The sequence below is a fragment of the Botrytis sinoallii genome (assembly GCF_014898435.1).
Source record: "Botrytis sinoallii strain Bc 23 chromosome Unknown BSIN_010, whole genome shotgun sequence".
Classification (NCBI taxonomy): domain Eukaryota; kingdom Fungi; phylum Ascomycota; class Leotiomycetes; order Helotiales; family Sclerotiniaceae; genus Botrytis; species Botrytis sinoallii.
Genome location: NW_024066037.1, coordinates 548415 through 570051, shown reverse-complemented (window position 1 = coordinate 570051; position 21637 = coordinate 548415). Strand labels below are relative to the sequence as shown.

The 21637-nt window shown below is 38.3% G+C and overlaps 7 protein-coding genes across 7 annotated transcripts; 2 read left to right on the top strand and 5 right to left on the bottom strand.

The window, feature by feature from the left end:
- Positions 1-6598: 6598 nt before the first annotated feature.
- Positions 6599-7094, bottom strand: EAF02_006323 (uncharacterized protein; the record flags this gene model as incomplete). Its single annotated transcript, XM_038902371.1, is given in 2 exon segments — positions 6599-6912; positions 6923-7094. The coding sequence occupies 2 exon segments, from the start codon at positions 7092-7094 to the stop codon at positions 6599-6601; spliced, it is 486 nt and encodes a 161-aa protein (XP_038757591.1).
- A 2330-nt stretch (positions 7095-9424) lies between these two features.
- Positions 9425-11047, bottom strand: EAF02_006322 (uncharacterized protein; the record flags this gene model as incomplete). Its single annotated transcript, XM_038902370.1, has 1 exon — positions 9425-11047. The coding sequence occupies one exon, from the start codon at positions 11045-11047 to the stop codon at positions 9425-9427; it is 1623 nt and encodes a 540-aa protein (XP_038757590.1).
- Positions 11048-13147: 2100 nt separating this feature from the next.
- Positions 13148-15084, bottom strand: EAF02_006321 (uncharacterized protein). The gene is made up of 3 exons (XM_038902369.1): positions 14715-15084; positions 14538-14640; positions 13148-14487 (listed from the first exon to the last, which is right to left on the bottom strand). Exons 1-3 carry the CDS (start codon positions 14895-14897, stop codon positions 13256-13258), a joined length of 1518 nt encoding a protein of 505 aa, XP_038757589.1. The 5' UTR covers positions 14898-15084; the 3' UTR covers positions 13148-13255.
- Positions 15085-15191: 107 nt separating this feature from the next.
- EAF02_006320 (uncharacterized protein) lies at positions 15192-15793 on the top strand (the record flags this gene model as incomplete). Its single annotated transcript, XM_038902368.1, has 2 exons — positions 15192-15508; positions 15569-15793. Exons 1-2 carry the CDS (start codon positions 15242-15244, stop codon positions 15791-15793), a joined length of 492 nt encoding a protein of 163 aa, XP_038757588.1. The 5' UTR covers positions 15192-15241.
- A 250-nt stretch (positions 15794-16043) lies between these two features.
- Positions 16044-18768, bottom strand: EAF02_006319 (uncharacterized protein; the record flags this gene model as incomplete). The annotated part of the gene is made up of 3 exons (XM_038902367.1): positions 16044-18202; positions 18291-18546; positions 18610-18768. The coding sequence occupies 3 exons, from the start codon at positions 18766-18768 to the stop codon at positions 16044-16046; spliced, it is 2574 nt and encodes an 857-aa protein (XP_038757587.1).
- Positions 18769-19395: 627 nt separating this feature from the next.
- Positions 19396-20692, top strand: EAF02_006318 (uncharacterized protein; the record flags this gene model as incomplete). The annotated part of the gene is made up of 3 exons (XM_038902366.1): positions 19396-19460; positions 19516-19590; positions 19642-20692. 3 exons carry the CDS (start codon positions 19396-19398, stop codon positions 20690-20692), a joined length of 1191 nt encoding a protein of 396 aa, XP_038757586.1.
- A 279-nt stretch (positions 20693-20971) lies between these two features.
- Positions 20972-21595, bottom strand: EAF02_006317 (uncharacterized protein; the record flags this gene model as incomplete). Its single annotated transcript, XM_038902365.1, has 1 exon — positions 20972-21595. One exon carries the CDS (start codon positions 21593-21595, stop codon positions 20972-20974), a length of 624 nt encoding a protein of 207 aa, XP_038757585.1.
- Positions 21596-21637: the final 42 nt, after the last annotated feature.

The following is a 21637-nucleotide window of genomic DNA, read 5'->3' as shown; positions in this document are numbered from 1 at the left end:
GTAGGCCAGCGTGGAACTATACATAGTACAGCTGAAGCCTTTTCTTATTCTGAAAAAACAATCCATAGGTACGAAAAACACTTTATATAAATCTACTTATTAGTTTATTCTAATGCGCTTTAAAATGGTTTTATCAAGTTTTAGATGCTATAATAATATTATACCTATTAGTAGTAAAGCTACCGGATTCAACTATACAATTCGCTTTTCCTTGAATAGCAGAAAATGAAAAATATCATATATATTTTACAAATTGCCTAGGAGCTCTCAATAACACCTTTATTCCAGTAACAATACCTTTCGAAGATTGATCTGCTTATTTCAATTGAAAAGGGTATACTACATAGAATGTTCTTGTAATAGTTACTTTCAATTTATAATTCTGTTATATATTAATTGGTTGGAAAGGTTTTACGAATAATCAAAAGATACTTTAGATGCTTTGATTTCAAAAGATTTACAAATTCCAGAAGGTTATTATTATCTAGGTAATATAGGATATATAAATACTGGGCAGGTTTTTATTCTATTCAAAGAGGTAAGATATCATTTACAAAAGCAATTAGAATTCAATAAGACATTTAAAATACCAGAAGAGCTTTTCAACTTTTGATATTCTTCTTTACGAAATAAGGTTAAAAGAATTTTTGGAATATTCAAAATGCGCTTTCCATTTCTAATACAATAATAAAAATACCTATATACAATTCAAATATATATAGTTTATACTTTATGCGTTCTATATAACTTTATTCGATAAAATAGCTTTGAAGAAGATTTATTCGAAGTTTAATTTGATTATATCATCAATTGTATTCCAAATATTATAAATAATATAATAATGAATTCAAGTAATAACAAATTAGATTTTATTTCATTACAATCTATGGACTACTTTCGATAAAGAATTGCAAAGGCTATATAAAGAGATTATTGTAAGATGAAAAGAGTTCGAAAAACACAAGAAAAAAAAAAGCAATACTATATTAAAATAGAATTTAATAAGTATATATAATTAGAATAGAAAATAATCATTAGAGTTTCTTTATTTACCATTATCTTCTGCTATAGCTTCTAACGTTTCTTCAAATTCTTTAAAGAGTTAAGAGAAATCTTCTTTCCATTTTGTATAATGAAATAGATTCCAAGCTCACTTATATCTTACCCCCATCTTTAGGAATCCAAAATCCATGTCTTTTTGGATTATAGCTCTTATTAAAGATCCACCATTCTTCAGATCCAAAAAGCTTGATATCACTTTCTCTTTTTAGCTTCAAAATATCAAAGCTCCAAAAAACAAAATTTCTCTAAACAGCACATTGTCAACGATTGAATATTTTATGAAGAAGTTTATTAGGATACAAATATACTCTATTAATATATTAATAATTTGATATAATAATAAGTAAGGGATAATAAATGAGAAATGGCTAGGGAGAAATAGCTAATGAGAAAAAATCAAAATAAACCTATCCAGACGAATCTTTCACCTATGAAAAATCCAAAGATTCTTTATCAATTTTTTTGTTTAGACTTTTTAAATTAGTTATAAACTACTCTACACTAGCTTTCCAAACTCTAATCCAAATCAAAATCCCAGAAAGTCTAACTGCCTAAATTTATATATTAGTATTTATAGAACCAATAAACATTACATCTTTATACTTATTTTAATTCTTGATTAATATTCAAATCTTTCAAGTCAATCTTTTCAAGCTCTCTAACTTCATTGTTCTCTTCTTTATTATCAGATTCCTTTTCTTTCTTTTCCTCTTCTCGTCAATATCGATTTTCCAACCCTCAAAATCTGTTTCGGAATCATCTGATTCAGATTCTGATACAGGGTTATCGTTGTTTTGAACAAGGTTTTTTGCCTTCAATGCTTTTCTAAATAAAGTTAATTAAAATCAGATTTTCATTTGGATCCACGTACTGGGATTGTCGCATTTCGATATTCAATCGAGTTTGTGCAATCATTTCATCTTATCTATTCTTTGATACCTTTAAAAAATCAGAAGTTTTGTAAAACACTTTCAAAGTATAAAAAATCTGATGCTTTTCCTATCTTTCTCTTTTTCGACTTCTAGCTCTTTAGATATCATTCTTGTCTTTCGATTGTATGCATTTCTAGCTTTTTGCTTTTGCAAATATTCTTTTTACTTTCCCTGTAGCTTTTTCTTATTAGATTTAATTACTACTAGTATCTTTTTGATTCTTTAAAGCTTAGAAGAGATTCAATATTATAAATATAACGCTTATTATTGTTGTTGTTATTGTTATTCCTAAAAGCGTGTTGTTTGTGCTGTTTGTAATATTTTCGTATTCGGAATAATTATATTCCATGAGAATAAGTAGTATGATTAGTTGAATTATGTGATATGTGATATATTAATTTACAAATATACATTTCTAAATATTTAATTTTTCAACACTTATTCTTTTCGCCCCTATTCTTGAAGCTTTTTAGGTATACACCCCTTGAATATTTGAAACCTTTTTACAATAAACTGAAATGATTTCAAATCTAGACCTTGAAAGCGCTATATTCCAGGAAATCCTGTAGCTGTAATATAAACTACAAACACACTACATAGGAAGCTATATCACATACTAATATTGGAAAGAGATCAACAAATAACAAAAACTAGGTGTAGGTAGAAGGTTATCTTTTTTTAAAAATAAGAATATAAAGAAAGCTTCGAAAGCAAAGGTTCAAAGTGTAAGAAAGCAGTTTAAAAAAGGAAAAACAAAGTTGCTAAAAGAGCTTATTAATGAAAAGCGGGAAGTAAATAAATCTTTTTTTGATTTATAGCTTCTTTCTTATTAATTGAATATAGTGATTGTATTATAAGAAATTAAAAAGTATCAAAAATCAACCGAATTGCTCTTGAAAAAGCCCCTTTTCAATATTTAGTTAAAGAGATTTCGGATCAATTTGTACTTGTGGAGAGTGTTAGAGATGGAATGCTATTATTCTTATAATAATTCAAAAGGCAACTGAATCCTTTATGGTTATTTATTTTGAAAATGTATTTTTTATCCTTTCTATTTATCAATTAAATAGATTATTGATTTAATTTATAATATTACAATATTGTATATTTTATACAAAAGACAAACTATTAAGATATAGATAGCATTTTTCTTCAAAGAATAATAAAGTTGGCAATCCTATTATTGATAGATATTATATCTTGAGAAATTAAACTTTATAGTTTTCTCACTAGCCGTTTCTCATTAGTCGTTTTTCACCAATCGTTTTCTTATTTATCATTCTCACTAGCTAGCTATTACATACTTATATTCTTTATTTCATATATCTAGAGCTAATGAATAAATATTATTCATACTTATATATTGTTTAATATCAAATAAGATAAAGGTATTGAAAAATATAATATTAATATCTAATTGAATAAATACAAAGGTTATATTGATAAAAACATACAATAAAGAGAACAGAATGAATAGAACTACTAAATCAAAAGCTATTAGAACTTGGAAGCTACCTTTCATTTAAAACTTGTTGTAAAGGAGTAGATAATAAAGGCATTTTATTATTTTCCTTTTCGTACTGCTCTTTAAGCTCTCTATAGATCTTATCCACAAACTCTGCTTGAAATGAGCCTATACATATAAATATCAGCAGCTTACTATAAGATTAGCAAACACCAGGCACTGGATATTGTAGGAAATCAACAAGCTTGAAAGTAATATCAGCCCCTAGAGACTTATATTTGCTAGAGTAGTTTTGTGCGATTATATAATATACTTGATACCAAAGGGGTAATAGGTTGTTGACTTGAGTATATAAGGCGCTAAAGTGATTTCTTGATTTATTAAAATCTCTTAAAGATTCATTAATATAAAATAAACTATCTGCAACTTCAAAAGAAACAGTTTTTCGAGGTCTTTTCGATAGTGTATAGCTTGCAATAGATTATTTATATCGCTCTGTTTCTAATTATAAATCAGTTAATAATAAAATATATCTCAAAAATATGAATTCCTTACCTTGTATATCCCAGAGCTATATTTATTCCATCTTTTAACATTCTTATCTAAAAAAGGTATAAAGTATATTGAATCAGTAAGATTATCCTCCTCATCCAAAGAAATGATTATTTATTATATTAAAGCTATAGAGTAATATGCAAATTTACTACTAGCTATGCAAGTTTCGAATAGAAATTGAAGAATCAACCAGCTCTCTGTATAGTGACTTTAATACTAATGATATTTTTGATTATTAGCTTCGCTTACTTGTAGAAGCGTTTTCCATAAATAATCAGATGTATAAGGCTACATAGTATCGTTCTTTTCATTAAATCTAATACCCTAACCAGATAGATTAAAAAAATACCAACACTCTATATAATATTCCTTGATCTAAATTAAATCAATTAGATTAAATAAACAATAAAAAAAAGAGGATATTCATACCAAATTGATTTTCTTTTTAATTTGATCACCAGTTAGATTCTCATTACTATTAATGCGTATCTTATGCTCTAAAGTAATAGCTTATGCAAATTAATTATAATAAAGTATTCTCTATTTAGTGAATTGATCTGATCATTGATTAATCTTTTATAAATGATTTTGTATTAAATTTAAAAGAAGCTTTTCATAAAATTTTCCCATTTAAACTGATTTGTAGATTTCTTTAAAATATTTTCGATCTCAGTTTCCAGATCCACTGATTTATTCTTTCTTTTAATAATATCGATAAAAGGGTTTTTTCATTTCTGAATTACTACAGGTATTATGTTTTTGGGTTTTGATTAGGTATTATAGCTATTATCGATATCCTTCTCGTTATTATTATTCTCATCGCTATCTGTATCGATATTTGTTGAGAGCCTTTATCAATTTCGGAATCCTGCTATATATTATAAATTAATATAATTAAAATAAGCTTTATTTGAATCAAATACCTATATATAGCTTTCTTTTTTGTAAAGAATATCTTCTTCTGATTAAAGGTGGTATTATTATTATAGAAGGAGTTGAATAATAAATCTCTAATGGAAAAAGAGGAGGAGATATTATGATCTCGAAATTGGCTTTGAGATTTGGTTGTTTTTGCTATAGGTTTGGGCTTTTGTTTGGAATGACGAATTGGGAGAGAGGAACTTCGAGTTTGAGATCTTCTATCTTTTTTTCATACAGATATAAACCTTCAATTACCATCGTTATCAATAATTTTTGACTTCCTAAACGCTTTCGAGATGTTTTTGAATAATGATTGCATTATTGGCTATTGAAATAATTTATATATAGAAATAGCTTCAAAAATACTTCAAAAAAGATTTTTTTTTTAAAAAGAAAAGAAAAAAGAAAGATAAATCAAAATATATTTCTTTCTAATTCTAAACACGTTTTTCAAGATTATTATTCTATTAAAGTTTTTTACATGATTTTCAATTTTAAATATGGGGTTTTAATATCGAATTGAAGTTTAAATTAAATATTCTAGAAAAACCACAGATTATTTGGCGGATTTGATATCCAAACTATAAAATCACAGATTAATAATCCGTTCTTTTTGAAGCGGATTGATGTTATTGCGGAATCCGCAATAACACAAAGTGCAGATTATTTCAGCGGATTCAGCACGGATTTTACATCCAAACTAGCCCTAAATGTATTGAACTTTATAAGTCGATTTTATAAACTCCTCTTCGAATTGATTGAATTGAAATATCTGAGTCCTAACGCTATCCCAGGTTCATAACCTCTTGTTCAAAGGTTTATTATATATATATATATATAAATGATATATAATATATATACAAATAATAACTCAGATTTAATATTATTCTTTCTGAATATTAATTTCAACTTGATTATTTATTTATAATAATAAAGGATCTATATATATAAACCTTTCAGAACTATCTAGAATCTTCTATTTTATCTTTTGTATTTCTAATCAATGTTATCGTCACTATAAAACTAGAATCTTTTATAAGCCTCTGTCGATCCTGATTACCCCTCATTCCTAATAACCTTAAATACAAGGCATTAAGGTTCAACAATTCTCATACTACTCCACCAAGTACTCACATCCTCAAAAATCACTGCTTGGTTCGGTATATTCTGTAATTCAAGGTTTGGACTCATCTAGCGGTGAAGTATTACTCTCCACTGAAGCCTAACTTGCTAAAAGAATCCAATGATATCCCGATATTGTATGTATTTCAAGAGTTTGAAGCCAACATGCACGACTTGGGTTCTCAAAAGTCCTTTCACAAGTTTGTGTGAGACTATATAAATCACCCATGCAAGATCTGAAGTTTTTGGAAGTTCTCTTAGCATGATGTGAGAGGTGAGATGTTTTTTTATCATTTATATCAGGTAGGTAAGCTTGCAAATAGTTCCCATTACCCATGTCCTAAATTTGCCCAATCCTATGACTAAGTTTCTAGTCTCTGATCCTTCAACTTCAAATTCGCAATGAGAAGCATCTAGAATCTCCCTCCTCCCCTCTTGGTCTTCGTTCTCCGAACACTTTTCTATTTATCCAACTTCACCCCATGGAATAAATTCTTCTTGATACGTGGGATTAATCCTCTCTCCTTGTAATCCTCTTTAATTATTTTTCGACATTCCTTCGTTTCCTTCCGTAGTTTGACCTATCCGTCGTGTAAGCTTCATTCCATTCTTGAAAACATTTCTCAATTTCCTCCTTTTGAAGCTGAATATATTCGAGAGTAGATGCACCAGGGAGCATATTTGTTTCGTAATGATGAAGACAATATATTGCTTCCAGCCAGTCTCCGAAAGGCATTGGACAGGTATTAGCAAAACCCTTGTGCCAAGCTTCTCCATGGTCACTTAAAATGCTGTAAACTTGATTTTCACCAGTCTTATCCCATTCAAGTAAAATTTTGATGTGATCCTTTGGTGCTCCGAAAACCGTATGTAAAACAGATATCAAAGTAGTCAGGGTGCATGTCAGCTTGTTTTATTGTTGTTGACAAATTGATGTCGTATGCTAATTCGTTTTGATCGTATACATTGACTCGTACATCGATTGGATTAGCAATTTGCTGTTTACGTTGTGCATTTTGCGTCGAGCTGAGAAACATCTAGGCCAGTTGATTCCTTATGCTAACCACCCCTCCAGCATATTCTCGGTCTCTATAAGTTTGTAATAACTTGATATCGTCTTTCAATTTTTGTTGGCTTAACTGAATATCGTCCAGTTTCTTTTTACAAAATTGAGAATTGTATTCCAATTTCTGTAGTCTTGACTCCCTCTTGCTTAGCATCTCTTTGACCGTGATGCTGTTTATATCGTGTGAATAGCCATGGTTCGTGAGTGTATTTCCCTTTGGCTGATTCAAAAGAAGACTGTCCGTTTGATCTTGAGGAGAAGTGGAAGCCTGGCCTCCCGAATGATTGGCTGATCCATCAGCTGTATTTCCCTGCTGCAATCATTGTTAGTATAATATAATGTGGAACCTGCAACAATTATGATATAGAGATACTAGCCTGTTGTAGATTGGGTAGACTCTGCATATTCCTATGGAAATTTACACTATGTGGTCTCCAGATGATGGGCGATCCAGATCTCAAGAGTGTTCGTCGGAACATCTTGATCGGGTGTAAATACTTGGCGGAGAGATGGTGCCAATATTGACGAGTTGTATATGTATAACCTGGGAGAAAGGTATGTTACTTGAGGTAGTGGGGTGTATTTGTTATGATGATGGTAGATATGATATATGTTGGGGGATGAACAGTCCTTAAATAACAAATTTGGGAATGGGATCAAAGGCATTGACCCCAGATTTTCCGAAAAACGCTCGAGCCATTTGTAGGGCTGCAGCTGTCGCTGTACCAGAATACGCTAAGCAGGGGTACAATAAATCACCCAGGTACTGGTATATAGATTCCAATCAGATCGCTGTTTACATGTGGACAACCTTGATTGATAATAGAAACAAGTCAATTCAATAGAGATGTCAAGCGTTGATGAAAAATTTAGTGAACCAACGAACAAACACTCTGCTTCACCAGCTCACTATTTCCCGAGATTCTAATATAAACCTTGCTTTTCTCAATCTATCCTTACCTAGGTAGTATATTAATGGATCAAATTGTATAGTAAGTAAGGGCTATCAACAGAATCAGACCCTAAACGCGAAAATTTGAAGCTCCACTCCCCGAATATGTAATTCTCAAAGTCACAAAGTCCAAAAGCTTTATTGATGATAAGAGAAGTAGAGTAGAAGTAGAAGCAGAAAGAAAGAGGTTCACTTTGTAACTTGCTCGCATCATTTTCAATCCATCACCTCCTTCTCCTATTAATATCTCTTCTCGCTTCCACCCAGCAGACACAGACCTTAGGCGACTTAAATATCTAAAACTTGAGCATCCAGAAACTAACAGAGCAGGTAGATAACTATTCGCATCGTTTGATCATTTACATATCACATACATCTATCTAAATCAACAAATCATACTATGATCTGCTCCTCGCATTGGCTCTTTAAACCAATCCTTCAAAAGCCATAACTTCTCTCTTCTCGCCACGGCCAAAAGAGACCTTTCGAAAGGAACATCTCACACAAAATCTCCCAACAGGTACCGGCATCCAGATCATCGACCAACATCCTTTCCGCCCCACCCACATATAGAAGATCCAAAAGCCAAAAAGTCAAAAAACATACAACAGTGGGGATTCGCTGGTGGTCACCCACCCAACTACTAATCCACCGATCTGAAGCTTGTGTATGGCAGAGCGGACGGGATGCCCAATTCTCTTCAGTCTATGGTCGTATATGTCAGAGAGTTGCTTAATTTGGTATATACTATTGGCATGTTGGTGGAAGAGGTGTTCGTGAAGCACGTTTTTAATAAACGAGGAATATAAAATTCTCTGCACGTCTCAAGATTATAAAGTATGAGAGAGAGGGGGGGGAGTTAAGTAGAAGGGTATGCAAGGCTTTTTGTTATTGGAAAGGAATGGAAGTTTGTTTAGTAGTAGGAAACTGTTTAAATTTTCTTTCGGTCCCAATCGCTTAAGTATGAAACTACATACTGTATTCACTTGAGTTCGAACTCGCGTATTTTTATGTTTATCCTTGGGAGCGACGATACCAAAGCTTTATGGGTTCTGATGAAAAATTTCAATGAAGTTGTAATTTAGGAACGAGGTAGATACTTATCTCATCGGGCGTCTTCCATAAAACTAGGTATTGAACGACAAAACTTTTTCTTCAAAACTATATGGTACGTGTATAAATAGACAAAATACACATCACAATATTCATCACCAAATCTTGCAAATCTAAACTTAGTTGATTTTGATCTATTAATTTTTTGTACATTTCATTTATTCTAAACTATATCAATTACAATCACATATCTAAAAAAAAATACCTCTTCCCTCAATATGCACTATAGTCTTCCCTCAATATGCACTATAGCTCATTTGTCCACACAGTCCATTCGAAACAGTGAAGGCACCAGCAGTACCTGCCGATGACGAAGTGTAGAATTTGTTCGTGATAATACTGTTAACGCCACAGGTTGCTCCTGGTGCGGCCAAGTAACAAGCGCCACTGTTCAAATAGACGGAACCAGCGCAACCGCCTGCGGCGGTCTGACACGCTACACAACAATCATAAGCGGAGTTTGCCTTCGACGCGGAGAGGACACTCGTGAGGAATTGAACTTGTGTGACGGGTGCTCCGTTGACGGAAGAGATCAAGTTGTTAGCGGCGCAAGCGGCGTAGCTGGTGGGGGTTGCGCCGGAAACTTCACTGACGGTTTGAGTGGCTGTGAGGGTTGTTGTAGAAGTGGCCAAGACAATGCTTGAGATGGTTGAATATTCGGTAGCTACGAGGGTTGTGGAACAATCCTCTTCCATAACACTTGTTGTTGTTGTTATAGTGGAGGTTGAAGTCTCTGTGACGTAGGGAGTTGCAAGATTGGTAACCATTGCTGCCGTCTCGGTGATTGTGGTGATAGACCCAATGTTCAAAATCGATGTACATTCGACCGCTGCTGGGTAGGATGTGCTATGAGCAAAGATGGATGGGGAGGTAGAGCTGGTAGTTGAGTTTGCGCTGCTTACGGGGGTGAAGCTGACTCTGTTGGAAGGGATGACACCAGTTGGAGGACTTGGGTCTGCACTGATAACGTGGGTGAAGCTAACTCTACTGGAAGGAATGACGCCAGTTGGTGCGTACATGGAAGCACTTGGGTCTTCAAATGGTTTGATGTCGCTACTGGTAGCTGTGTCCACAGGTTTACTGAGAGATGGTGCACATCCAGAGGCAGCGATGTAGCGAGATGTGGTGTTATAGTAACGATATCTAGACCAAGATTCAGATGGAGCTAACGCAGGCACTCCTGTACTTTGCTGCTCAGCTTCTGAAGCAGATTGAGAGTCGGTGGTGGTTTTCGTGAGAGACTGCAAGGTGTTTGGCCGTTGATGATTCCACTCGCCTGACTTTGTGACAGTATAGTATACATCGTTTGAATAAACAAGGGTAGATGTTACTGTAATTGTAACGGTGAGTGGTGCCTGGGAAGGTTGGGGCGGCCCACATTCACTACGCTTGGCTACACCAGGAACAGCCGAACCGATTGGTGTAAAGCCATATGGAGCTGCGATGTGAACAGTTTCTGGGCTTGCACTGATTGTCGTTGTAGCAGTAGCGGTCTCTGTCTCAACAATAGCACTGGTGATGGAGGTTGTGGCGAGACAAGTTGATGTACTGTAAAACGTATCGGTAACTTGAGGAACGATAGTTGTTTCGGTGGTGGTGGCGAATTCTCCCACAGTAAGAGTACTTGCTTGGAGGGTCAAGGAAATGGAGGGAGTATAGGTGACTATACTTGTATCGATCTGGGTTGAAGTCTCTGTCTTGGAGGATGTAAGAACACTGTATGGTGCTATTGAAGCAAATGAGGTGGTACATGACAATTGATCATCAAGTGCTGAAGCTGGGTATGTGCCATTTGACAAAATGGCAGAAAGAACGGCTGGAGTCGCAAGGACAACCAATGGAAGGAGTGTGGAAACCATTATAAAGATTGTTGTGCTTGACTCTGAGAAATAAAAGAAGGATTCAAGAGTCTACGATATCGATTCGAGAAGCCCTTGGGAAGATGGGAAACCACTGAAATAAGTACTTTTCGAAGGTCTACCTCCGTGTTGGGACATATCAGAAGAACTCCTGCATTCGGATATGTCCGGGGATGATGGACCCATGAGCTTCTCATCAAGTTTGAACCGCAGAGAAACAGTGTTGAAGGCTGAATGCTGCTGTCAATATCAATAGCTTGAACTGTGGAGTTCTGAGCCGTGGCGCTAGGCCTTAATCAGCAGCGCATAGGTTTTCTTATCCAGATGAATGGAGAGAAAGAGGCCTCTGCGGCTGTGCATTTTTAGATGGCCTTGATAGAAATAAGGTACTGGTAGGGTTTCCCAGATCTATACACCATGGTCAAAGTTTTGCTTCGTTGGAGAAAGAGTCAGAAAGTGGGTATGGAGAAATTGAACCCCTGATCTAAGATCTTCAAGCAAAACAGATTCATGTCTCTAGATCTATTTGAGCTTAAACAGACTACTGTAGCGTGAAGCTTAAATACCCTTGGTATCAACGCAATTGAAGAGCTTTCCCACGCGCAGGGCTAGATAAGTGTGCTGGATTACTTGTGAGCAATCTAGATCTGAAAAGACCGAAAGGTCGATACTCTGCACGTACCACAATGGAACGATGAGATAGCAAAAATAGGTATTTAAACACATAAGCGAGCTGAAAGCAGATTACTTTCGCTTCTTCTATCCTGTTCGTCCGAAATATAGTGGACTTTGCAGTTGATAATATCCATGCCGCTGACTATTTCTGAAGTAGCTAGTAAACGAACGCGAGAGAAAACGTGGGAGAAATCCATATGATTGGATACCATGGAATAAAATTGGGCTTACGGGCCGTGCCTGATCTTTCAAGCTGTTCCCACAATTTTCAGAATAGCCAATCATGATCTTTGTTTGTATGGAAATATCTCTATCAAAGTGTAACTTTATAACTCCTCACAGGACAGACGGGAAGTATAAAGCTCATAGAATGAAGGCATTCAGACTGTACAATGATCCAAAAAGGAGGAATCGGTGAAGTAAAACAAGTCCGGGTGTGTCAGATCACTCCTAGCACTAACCCTAACCGGGACTAGCTACTCCTGCTCTCATAGCATCGTAGGAACCATCGCATCATAGAAATAATGCTGTCAACAACTTGTAGATATGTAGGTATAGCTTCATTATCTTTAATCTATGGCTGCATGTTGTGTGCTGCAGATCATCTGGTGATACATACTGAATCGCCAACCATACGAGTATAGTCAATACCAACAGGAGAAAGCAAGCAACGAACGAACCATCAGAACTCCTAAGAAGTTCTACAGCCATCCCATCATGTATGGAAATCTACGTTCCAGATGTTCAATCGTAACATCTCATCCCCTTTTTCATTTTCTAACTCATACAGAAAGGAGTAGAATAAGCTTATCCCTCTGAATTCTAACCTTCCCATTCAGCTGAAACCACTTTTTAGAGTTTACCAACCCTATTCATTAGAGTTTTCTCCTCATTTTAGACTTCTGATCCCCCGGCGCCCCTTCGAACCTATTTTACAGTACAAATACTTGGGAAAGAATGGAACATTCAAACTTTGAAAGAAATTGAAACTTTCACAGAGAGAATATAGATGTAGATATAAGATTTCGAAAAAGGTTGAAAGAATTAAAGGTAGAAGATGGGCGTAGAAAGGAATGTTTTCTCGAACTTATTCGAAATTCCAAATGTAAACACTTTTTACTAGCAAAAGTGTTTTGAGAGATACATTATAGTACTTATTGCTCAATGGTAATACAACCCATTCACACATAATGTGAAATAGTGATTCATTGATGAATGATAAATTAAAGTTCAGATCAACTCGAAAATTGGGAATAGCTTCATCTTCCCTACTTCGTTTACCCCCCTTACCGCCTTTTGTCGATCTTTCAAACGGTTAATCGTCATAGATACACATCCCCTTTCAACGTTAACAGATGCATATTTTTGGCCCAATTCCTCACACAATTTCCTTACAGTTTTTCTTCCCAAACTCTTGCTTTGTTTATTTATCATATTGTATAGTAAAATTGGACATCTTCAACGGCATTTTTATACATCTTCTATAACCATTTATTTTCTTAGGACATAGTATATCGATGTTATATTTCGTTCTCATCTATACTTTTCGTACCCAATCTCCTCTCTGATCCTTGCCTCTACTTTCTCAATCGTGGTACTATCATACACATCCTCTACTCTCTTTCCTTCCTTGAATACAAGTTTCTCGTGCTTTGTTGCCTCCTCCCTTGTCATACAGACCAAGTCTCTCGCCCTAACTTTGCTTACTTTCTGTCCCTCAACACTCGAATCCAGAGTACTTCCATCTTCAGGTTTCCTCCACCTCGTCAACGACAATCTTGTTGATACCCCACTCAATGCCGATTTTCCCTTGTAAACTTCCTCAACTATGTATCCTACATCGGCAGATGTTAATGGGACCTTCAATCCCTGTGCATCTTCATGTTCAGTGGTAGCACGTGCTAGCTTTTCTTCAAATCCTTGAAGTTGAGCGAGTATTCCATCATACATCTTGTCTCGACCTTTGGCTGGAACGTATTCACACGGATAACCTGTGATTTGAAGGATCAAATGGTTGGCGACTACATATCCAAAGACAGCAGGCATAGTGCCCAAAACTGGCAATATTCGTACGCGGAAATCAGGTAATACACCAAGATCGCCAACTGAGCCTTTCTTGAATTCCTCCTCCGGTAAAGGTAATAGTTGCGCCTTTCCTGGTCCGGGCTTTTCTGTTGAATATACTACATTGATACCAGACGTAATTCCTAGTAAACGGAGTCTTCTTCGAGTGGAGCGAGAGAGTGGATCATCGGTACTAGCTGAGATATCTCCAACGAAGACTCTGGTAGGGTCTGATTTGCATCCTGCGCCCATAGACGAAATCACTGGTAATTTGTTTTTATAACAATATTCCAGTAATTCCACCTTACTATCGATATTGTCAATAGCATCTACAATATAGTCCGGCTTTCTACCATCCCATTCTTCAAGGAGGGAGTCCGCGGCTTTGGCGTGGAAAAGTTCGTTTCTTAAATCGAAATTTACCCATGGGGCAATTTGTTGTAGACGGTTCTTCAAACATCCTACTTTCGGTGTACCAACGTCTGCAAGCGTCGCAACAGCGTGTCTGTTAAGAGACGAGAGAGTAACTTGGTCGAAATCGATAAGACGTATACGTGAAACCCCTGAGCGCGCAAGAGCTGCCGTGCAATGCGATCCAACACCTCCACAACCAACCACAACCACAAATGCTGAGCGTAACTTTTGTAATCCATCTTCTTTGAGGAAGACTCGATTTCGGGCTAATTGTTCTAAAATGAGTTCTGCACAAATCAGTGATGCTCATAGTTTCTCGTAGAAGAATTGAAAGTACCATCATCGTAATCGCCCCTTCTCGCTCTCTCCGCCAATGCAGCACCCCTCTCATCTTCTTTACTCATGCCCGTACCCTTGGGCGCAATCCCCATATCCGTAAGCTTCACTTCTCTCGTCAGTATAAGCACTTGGGTACAATCTCACTCGGTTGCCGGGTGGCAGATCTAAAACATACCAAATCAGCATGATGATCCCGTCCCAAACTAGGTATCGAGCTCTTTAGATCTTCCACTTTCTCCTGTCTTCTCAGGGCCTGGTAACTAAAAATTGCACCTGCCACTACCGCACCAGATACAAGCGCAGTGGCTGTAAATTGCGCTTGTGAGGAATTTCCCACGCGATTGATTAAGTTCGACATGATGGATTGCAATCGTCTGTCGTGAGAGTAACAAGATCGTTGGTCTGCGTAATCTTCGTAATCGTAATGATGGAACTAGGCTATGTCATGTATGTGCCTATTCCCAACTATACACAAGCCATTGTAGAATTTATCGCATATTATTATCGCCGTTGTTTACATGAAACTTTTTTTGAAAGTCACAAAAAGCTGACGGCAATCTCCGTCGCGGGGTGCCCCGGGCGTTGATTGGTGTGATATGACATAAGGAGGGGCGGATGGGGATCAGTGAATCATTCAGCTAATTGTCTTGTGCTTTTGACTCGTATCCATGAGATGACAACCAAACATTACGGTATTTCACTATGTCTATGTTCACAAGAAGCATTCCGAAATTGATCAACCATACCAATCTTCAACACATTCGAAAGATGACTTCTACACCAGCAGCACATATCAAATCTCTCGACCATCTCGTCTTGACTGTCGCCTCCATACCCCGCTCCACCCAATGGTATAAGGCGAATCTTGGCATGCAAGCCGAGCAATTCGTCTCAAGTGCCACACCAGATATCACTCGTCATTCGCTTCTTTTTGGTTCGCAGAAAATAAATTTACATCAACTCGGAAAGGTAACTTTGCTTCGATGCCCTTCTTGGAATATGCGATCTCGCCGCGCTGAAACTCATTAGGAATTCGAGCCCAAAGCTCAAAATGTGAAAGATGGGAGTGCAGATTTGTGCTTCATAACGGATGACAATGTTAAGAATGTGCGCCAACGTCTAATAGATGCAGGTGTGGAAATGGTCGATTTGAGCTCAGAGAAAATTGACGAAGGAATTGTGATACGCACTGGTGCTCAAGGCAAGCTGAGAAGTGTTTATTGTAGAGATCCCGATGGGAATCTGATTGAGTAAGTTAACGTCTTCCTTGAACTAATGGGGCACATATTGATGACTATCGAAGGATCTCTAACTATATCTAAAACCTCCTATAAAAAATTGACGTGGAAATTGAACATTTCTTTCAAATTGGGTATATGGCGCCTTGTTACTTTTCCGACCAAATCCTCATGAATCATCAAAATGCAGTTTGTATCCAATATCTGACCAAAAACACCGCGACGAAAACCCTCAAAAATGAAATGAAAGGGTGGGGGAAATGCCGCTATCCTCTGAGATTTATAAACTTATCCCTTTCAGCCTGTAACTGTTTGCTTTCTTCCTCTAGCCGAGCTTTGTCTTCTATATGTGCAAAATCTCCTGCCAGAAACTTTTCTTTTTGTGTCAAATTTACATGTCTTTCAGAAGACTGTAACGAGTCTCTCATCGCCCAGGCTCGACTGGTAGCTTCGACATTGCGTGTGAGAAGTTCTCGTGCCTCCTCTTCTGATGTGGGCACAGGCATTGCAGTTATATCAATAGGTAATAATGGTGGTGAAACGTCGTATAGATCTCCGTCTTGAGCATCAAACGATTCATTCTCCGAAATGGAAGACACGGCAGATTCAGAGTCATCAATAAGGTCAACAGCGGTAGCTTCCAAAGACTGTGTAGTATCTTCGGCCATCCGATCCGCTGGGCTAATTTGTGTTTCGGCTACCCGGGAAGCATGTTTTAATCCGGCTTTTACTATGTTCCGAAGTAGCCTTCCTTCATTTTTGATATAGGCCCCGTAGAATGACTTATCGATCATTGCTGCCGCATGAAGATCCTCGAGGTTCTCGAGAAGGGAGAGAATTCGGAGGCAGACAGCACTTCTTGCTGCCTGTTTTGCTTTCTCGGCTTCTACAATACACTCTTTTGTGCTAACGTGTGCGGGTAGTTCAAAGATCTCTTCTGGGACCGTATCTTGTGGATCGTCACCCTTACTCAAGGCCCATCCATGTTGACCCGAGACATCGTGAAGTGTAAGACCTATAATGGTATTCGAAATGTCATTTATTTTATTCCTAAAGTCGGGAGCAAAATCACAGACACCAATATGAGTTTGAGGTGGACTAGGCATCAATCTCAAGCAGTCAATCAGTTCCTTTAGACTATGCTTCGATGATGCTTTGGGGGAAAGAGGAGAAACACCCAATTCGTTGTAAACTAGCATAAGCCAGCCTAAATTTGTGGCGTCACAAGTGTGTGATCCCCTTGGGCATCGTACCTTGGAGAGCTCAAGTGATCCTACATGAACAGATCTTTCTGCGCTCTGCCTTGGTGGCTGAAGATATTCGTTTATAACACTCGCACAATAATCGAGGATTTGTTCCATGTATATTGCCCTGCGTGTTTTGATCGTATTCTTGATAGCTTGTGGCCAAAGTCTTTGACCTTGAGTCTCATCGTCGCCATCTTTCGAGTTTAAAATGATGCTCCTAGAGATACGCGTGAACAGATCTCTTGCGCCAAATGTATACGCGATAAGGAGAAGTTCTTCAGGATTGCTTTCAGCAGCTTGAGATTCCCATTGAGGTAGCCATTGATATTCCACTTGTAACTCTACTGGCGATGTGCACCTGTACCTTAGGCATACATCTGCAATACTAACGAAAACTGGAAAATCAATATCTTCCCGTGGAAGCCTTTGGGCGTGTCCATGTATAGCGTGAAAGAGGAGTGCTAATGCCTCATGGCTGTTAGGCTCCATCTGTGGCATACGATAAATATTTACTCCAATACCGTCCTTTCCAAAGATCCTGGTTGGTGCTTTGGGGAGATCCTTCATCATGTCTGGCGGAATCATTGGTCCAGGGCAGAGCATTTGAGAGAATAACGGTGAAACATCGTCTGGGCTCAAAAAATGGGACGACACACGAAATCTGATAACCGGAAGACTATCCGAAGGGCGATTTGCAAATTCTAATATTGTGTCTCCATTCTTATAAATAATAGATTCCCGAACGACTCTATTTGGTGTATGACCTGTGTCGAACAAGCTTTCCGATTCTTCAATATCATGCTTCAATTTATCGAAGTTCAAAGATCGTATCTTGTACTTTTCGAAGAATTCAGGCTTTTCCGACTTCACCCTACGAACACTTGTATCTCGCCATTTTGTAATAACACTTTTCCGATGCTCCTTATCTGCTAAGAAGATTTCAAGCTGGCGTTGAGATGCATCGGGCTCGTAGGCAGCATACGTTACTTCAAGAGAAGTACGAAGGGTAGTGGCAAGTTTTTCCTGGAAAGCTTTATAATCACAAATGGCTGATAGCCACGAATTATTGATTTGAAATGGTAGAGATCCATCGTCGAATGATCCACTGCTGAGAGATGATCGCGTATCTAACGGGCCTATGCTGGATTCGAATGACGGATTTCGAGCATGATGCTCTTCTAAATGTATTATTGCATTTAGTTTCATGAACAAATTCAATGAAGTTATAAATAGGGTGTACATTATCCGGAATAATAAAGGACTTACGCGACTTCTCAATCAACTTTCGACAATGTTCCAGAGATTCCTCTCTCTGTCTTTTGTAAACCTCCCAGGCGGCATCTATATTTTTAGGTTCCGGTCCCACCAGTGCTCGACGCACCTTCCGCACATTTTCTTGCAGTTGAATATAATTAGGATCATGCAATGCGCCGATGAAGAGATCTTGCGATATATTGGATTTCGTTAATTCGATTTCCGGGAGAACAACGGGCGAGCTAACGATTAGATCGCTGTGCGGGGGCTGCGGAGATGTTAACGAAATGAAGGGGTTGATAGAACGCGAAGTGGATATTTCGGAACATACATCAAGCATTAACCCAGAACCACTAGTTATAGCAGGTTCCTCTCTCGCGGCAGTGACATTTGCTCTCCTCCCGGGCCAGAGTGAAAAGCGTCCTGGCTTTGGATGCAAGTGGGAATTCAAACCACTCGCATGCGATTGCTGTCGCCCCATTCGCGACATTTTGATGTGGAACTTGTCGGGTTTCCTGCGAACAGTGTGTCGAGGTCGAGTTTCTTGTTGATCATTATGGACGGTGCCGTAGAGGATTACAATGAGGTATCAATATATGTAAGGGCTGTTGACGAGACATTCTCTTGCTAAGGCAGTGTAATGCCAAGGTCTGGACCAAAGATTTGTGGGGAGGCTGAGCGGATCAGTTTGCGGGGTGAGAATAGTTCATGTGGTTGAAATTGGCTCGTGCTCGTGCCACAAATATATGCTCCATCGATAGCGCAATGTATCGTACCTGGTATATGAAAAAGAAATTCGAGAACAAGCACCAAGCGCGATACTGAGAGCAGTGTCTTGACAGCCTGTTATATCGATCGTTTTCGAGTCATAAATTGTTGAAGAACTTCATGTACAAGCATGGCCGCAGTCCGGATTCCTTATTCGGTCAATGACTCATTCTTATACACCAGAGGCATAAGATTAAACGATCTCACAGATTATTTGGTTTGATCGTGCCCTTTATAACGGTCTCAAGATCATCGCTGTTCTTGGAGTCTTGTAAGTTGGAAAGTAAAACGTTCAATACGGCATATAAATAGCTTTACTACTCTCACGACAAAGTCTACAGACGCAACAATGGCGAAATCGGCAGCACAAAAATTAGTAAAGCTTGATGGGAGAACTGGCGAAGGTGGTGGACAGTGAGTGTTTAAGTAGCATATCAGTTTTGCATGCGTTGTTGATTCTTTCTGGCAGACTTGTCAGGATAGCGGTTTCACTAGCTGCTCTGACCGGAACTCCTCTCCTAATTACGAATGTCAGAGGTAACAGGTAAAGCATTTATCTACAAATTTAACCCGATACGTTAACTAATAAACAAAGATTGGGCAAAAGAAATGGTGGTCTAAAGGCACAGCACGTTTCTGCTATAAAATGGCTCGCGAAAATTACATCCGCCGAGACAACCGGATGTTTTGTTGGAAGCAAGACGATTGAGTTTAAGCCCAACTCTCTCCATCATTATACTATTGATAGAGATATCAAAATTGATGCAGATTCTGCATCTAGCATCTTACTTGTACTTCAGGCAATTCTTCCAGTCGTGCTATTTGCAAACGATGCCGCGGCCCTTCCAATCAGGCTTTCCATGAAAGGAGGAACCAATGGAAGTTTCTCTCTATCATATGAGTATCTCGATCAAGTGCTATTACCAACTCTCGAAAGATTCGGTATTTATGTAGAGCGAGAACTCAAAGTTAGAGGATGGTCACATGGTCCATTAAAACTGGGCCATGCAGAGTTCAAGATACATCCCATACCTTTCGGCCAGTCTCTGAGAGTCCCCAATTGGCCAACTGAACGCGGAATCGTGAAGGAAATAGATATCTCGATCCTAGTACTTGAATCACTTCAGGAACCGCTTGAAAATGCTTTGGCTACGACTATTAAGCAACGTTTTCCTGAAGTAAAGATCAATATTGTTCTAAGAGAGAATACACATCGGATATACACACTTTTAGTAGCTCACACTTCTACTGGACTAAGATTTGGGCGCGATTGGCTGTACGATAGAAAGACAAAGGACAGAACCCGAGAAGACATATCGGCCGAGATAGCAGGGAAGGTTGTTGAAGATCTTGATTCCGAGTTCAAAAAGGGAGGTTTAGTAGATGAGTATCTTCAAGATCAACTGGTTATTTTTCAAGCACTTGCTGATGGTCGATCAACAATTTTGGGACATGAGCTCTCGTCTGATCCAAGAAGTCGCCCCGATCGTACGGACGAACCTTTTGGGGATGGGAGCCGACATACTACCACAGCAAGATGGGTCGCTAGTCAAATGCTTCCACAATTGAAGTGGTATAATAACGGGCAGACATGTGAGGGTGTTGGTTGGAAAATCAATATGCCAGCAATATACTATGGTATCTGATAATTCTGATGAGATTTATCAGTTATTATCCAAAACAGAATTGCTAAATAATACCAATGACATTATACCATACATCCACTGTCGATGGTTGTATTGCTTGAGCGCTATCGCCGGAGCATAATTGTCTGCAGCTAAGCAAGCAACGCACCAGAATCACTTCTTACAACGGTTCCAGTTACATTACTGTCCTTCATCAACCACAAATATGACTCCGCAACCTCTTCTGGTAATGCAACATGTTTCGTCAACAAATTACCCCCCATCTCCTTAAACATCTTCTCATCTCTCCTCCTCCTGTCCCATCATCCCATTCCACAACTCCGTCTTCACCGGACCAGGACTCACGACATTAACTCTCACGGGCGCCAAATCGACCGCCAAACCCCTCGCCATCCCATGCAACCCTGCCGCGAAACTGGTAACAACAGTCCATCCCTTCATCGGTTTATCGGCCGTCGACCCCGTCGTAAACGTTATCGAAGCCTGTGGTCCCTCACTAAGGTACCTACTCCCAACTTTCGCCACCATCAATTGTCCAAAAAATCTCACTTGTCCCGCCTTCTGCATATCCTCGAGCGTCGCTTTGTCAAACGGGATAAGAGATAGTGCATCACCGGCTGTGAAAACTATATGATCGACTTTCCCCGTCTGTTCAAACAATTTCTCAACATCGGCTTCGAGACTGGGTTTAGAGAGATCGCATGGAAACCCGTTGATTTCTCCATCTGGATAACTCTTCTTGAGTTTCTCAACTGCCTTGGCGACGCGATCTGGAGAGGAAGAGGAAATTGTAACGGATGCACCACTTTCGAGGGAGGCTTCTGCAACACAGTATCCGATCCCGGAGGAGCCACCTACGACGAGGACGCGTTTGGAAACGAGCTTTTGGTATTTTCCGGGCATGTTTGCTACTCGAGTATTTTATTGAATAAGATAGATGAATGA